The 1,450-nt window shown below is 40.2% G+C and overlaps 1 protein-coding gene across 6 annotated transcripts in view; it reads left to right on the forward strand.

Moving 5' to 3' along the window:
• Nucleotides 1-1,338, forward strand: part of LOC106808503 (secernin-2-like) — a 10,232-nt gene extending 8,894 nt beyond the window's left edge. For all 6 annotated transcript variants that reach the window (XM_014811251.1, XM_014811249.1, XM_014811248.1 and 3 more), the window contains exon 7: nucleotides 972-1,338. In XM_014811251.1, the coding sequence (XP_014666737.1) occupies nucleotides 972-1,187 (216 nt within the window). In that variant the 3' untranslated portion in view covers nucleotides 1,188-1,338. The remainder of the gene's footprint in view (nucleotides 1-971) is intronic.
• The last annotated feature ends 112 nt before the right edge of the window (nucleotides 1,339-1,450 follow it).

Genomic DNA, 1,450 nt, shown 5'->3' on the forward strand with positions numbered 1-1,450 from the left:
GCGTCAAGCGAATTTTGCGATCCCGCTTTCCTACCTGCTATATATATAAGTGTCAGTGTGCACACTGCAGCCGCGTGAGGAATGGCGGCAGTCAGTGTTTGTTGCACATAGGATTTGGACGGAATTTACAGGAAACTGTCGGCAATAATAAGTGAAAAAGAGTATAGAAACATTAAGAATTTGGTAGTAAATAGATTTCGTATTTAGTTAGCATTATATTTTATTGAAACGCTTCAAGTGCCTGTGGTTGAATACTCTCACTCTGCGGTGTTCATAGCCATTATTTTGAAACTAATTTCCAACCAGTCTCGTGTTTTCCCTACCTATGCGATACTTACCATTATTGCTCAAGTAACAGGAACTGTCTAGAGTAACGCTAAGTCGCTAACATGTCGTAGAACCTTCGTACTTGGCTATATTCACCAAGACATGCACAATTCTAGTTTTGATTACCGCCGCCATTTCTTGTGAATCTCGGACTATCTCGCGATAGTGCAAGATTTCGGCCAATTTAAAAATTGCTGTGACAGCATAAATTCTTAGTGTTTTTCATGTCGGTGTAATCAGTAATATATCTGCTATGAGGTGAGACTATATTTCGGTGTATTTTGTTCGCATTGTGCGTTTTGGAGCAATGATTTTGAAATAATGGATTTAATCAGTATGGCTGAGATTTATATCGTGAGAATGTCTTCATAACCAACCTAAAAATCTGCAGTTTTAGTTGTCAAGTTTACACTTTTTGGTGGCTTCTCACTTCTACTATCATACTATGTTTCTACGAGATATATGAGCATGGAACAGTGATGCTGTCATAGTCAGTTTTTCTGTGTTATTTGATGTATTTCACGTCAAAATGTCCTACATATGTGCGTGAGTTCAATTTTGTTCATTTTTCTTGTCACAATTATGTCGGTAGGTCACAGTATTAGGTCTGATCGTACAGAACCGACATTGCGACATTATTACAGGTGGACCGTGAGCATCCACTGTGGAATGCGCATGAACACGCGTACGCTGCGCTCAGCAAGAGGGACAGAGTGCTCCTGACGACGATGCGGGAGCTCGAGACCAAGTGCGTGAACGAGACGAATGCTTTTGTAAAAGGCGTATCGCGGTCACGGCTGCAGGAAGCTGACGATCTGTTTAAGAAACACGTGGATGCTGAGATGAGTTTCTACAAGTGAAAGAAAAGAACGAATGCTGTGTATACTGTGTATGTAATACAGGGCATGATGATAAAGGGAATAGCTTTCCGAACTGTGATTAGCTCTTGGCAAACTTTCAGTGTAGTAGTATGGGCAGTCTGGTATACGTCATATTTGGCAGGACCATGAGATTTTATATAATATATATCAGGTGTAGATAATAGGGAAGGAGTGTGACTTCAATAAACAATCGGAAATTCGTCATTTACTAGCCTTTAATACCTACGATTTACTACGCGTAA

Source organism: Priapulus caudatus, unplaced genomic scaffold, assembly GCF_000485595.1.
Source record: "Priapulus caudatus unplaced genomic scaffold, Priapulus_caudatus-5.0.1 Scaffold282, whole genome shotgun sequence".
In the NCBI taxonomy this organism is placed as follows: domain Eukaryota; kingdom Metazoa; phylum Priapulida; class Priapulimorpha; order Priapulimorphida; family Priapulidae; genus Priapulus; species Priapulus caudatus.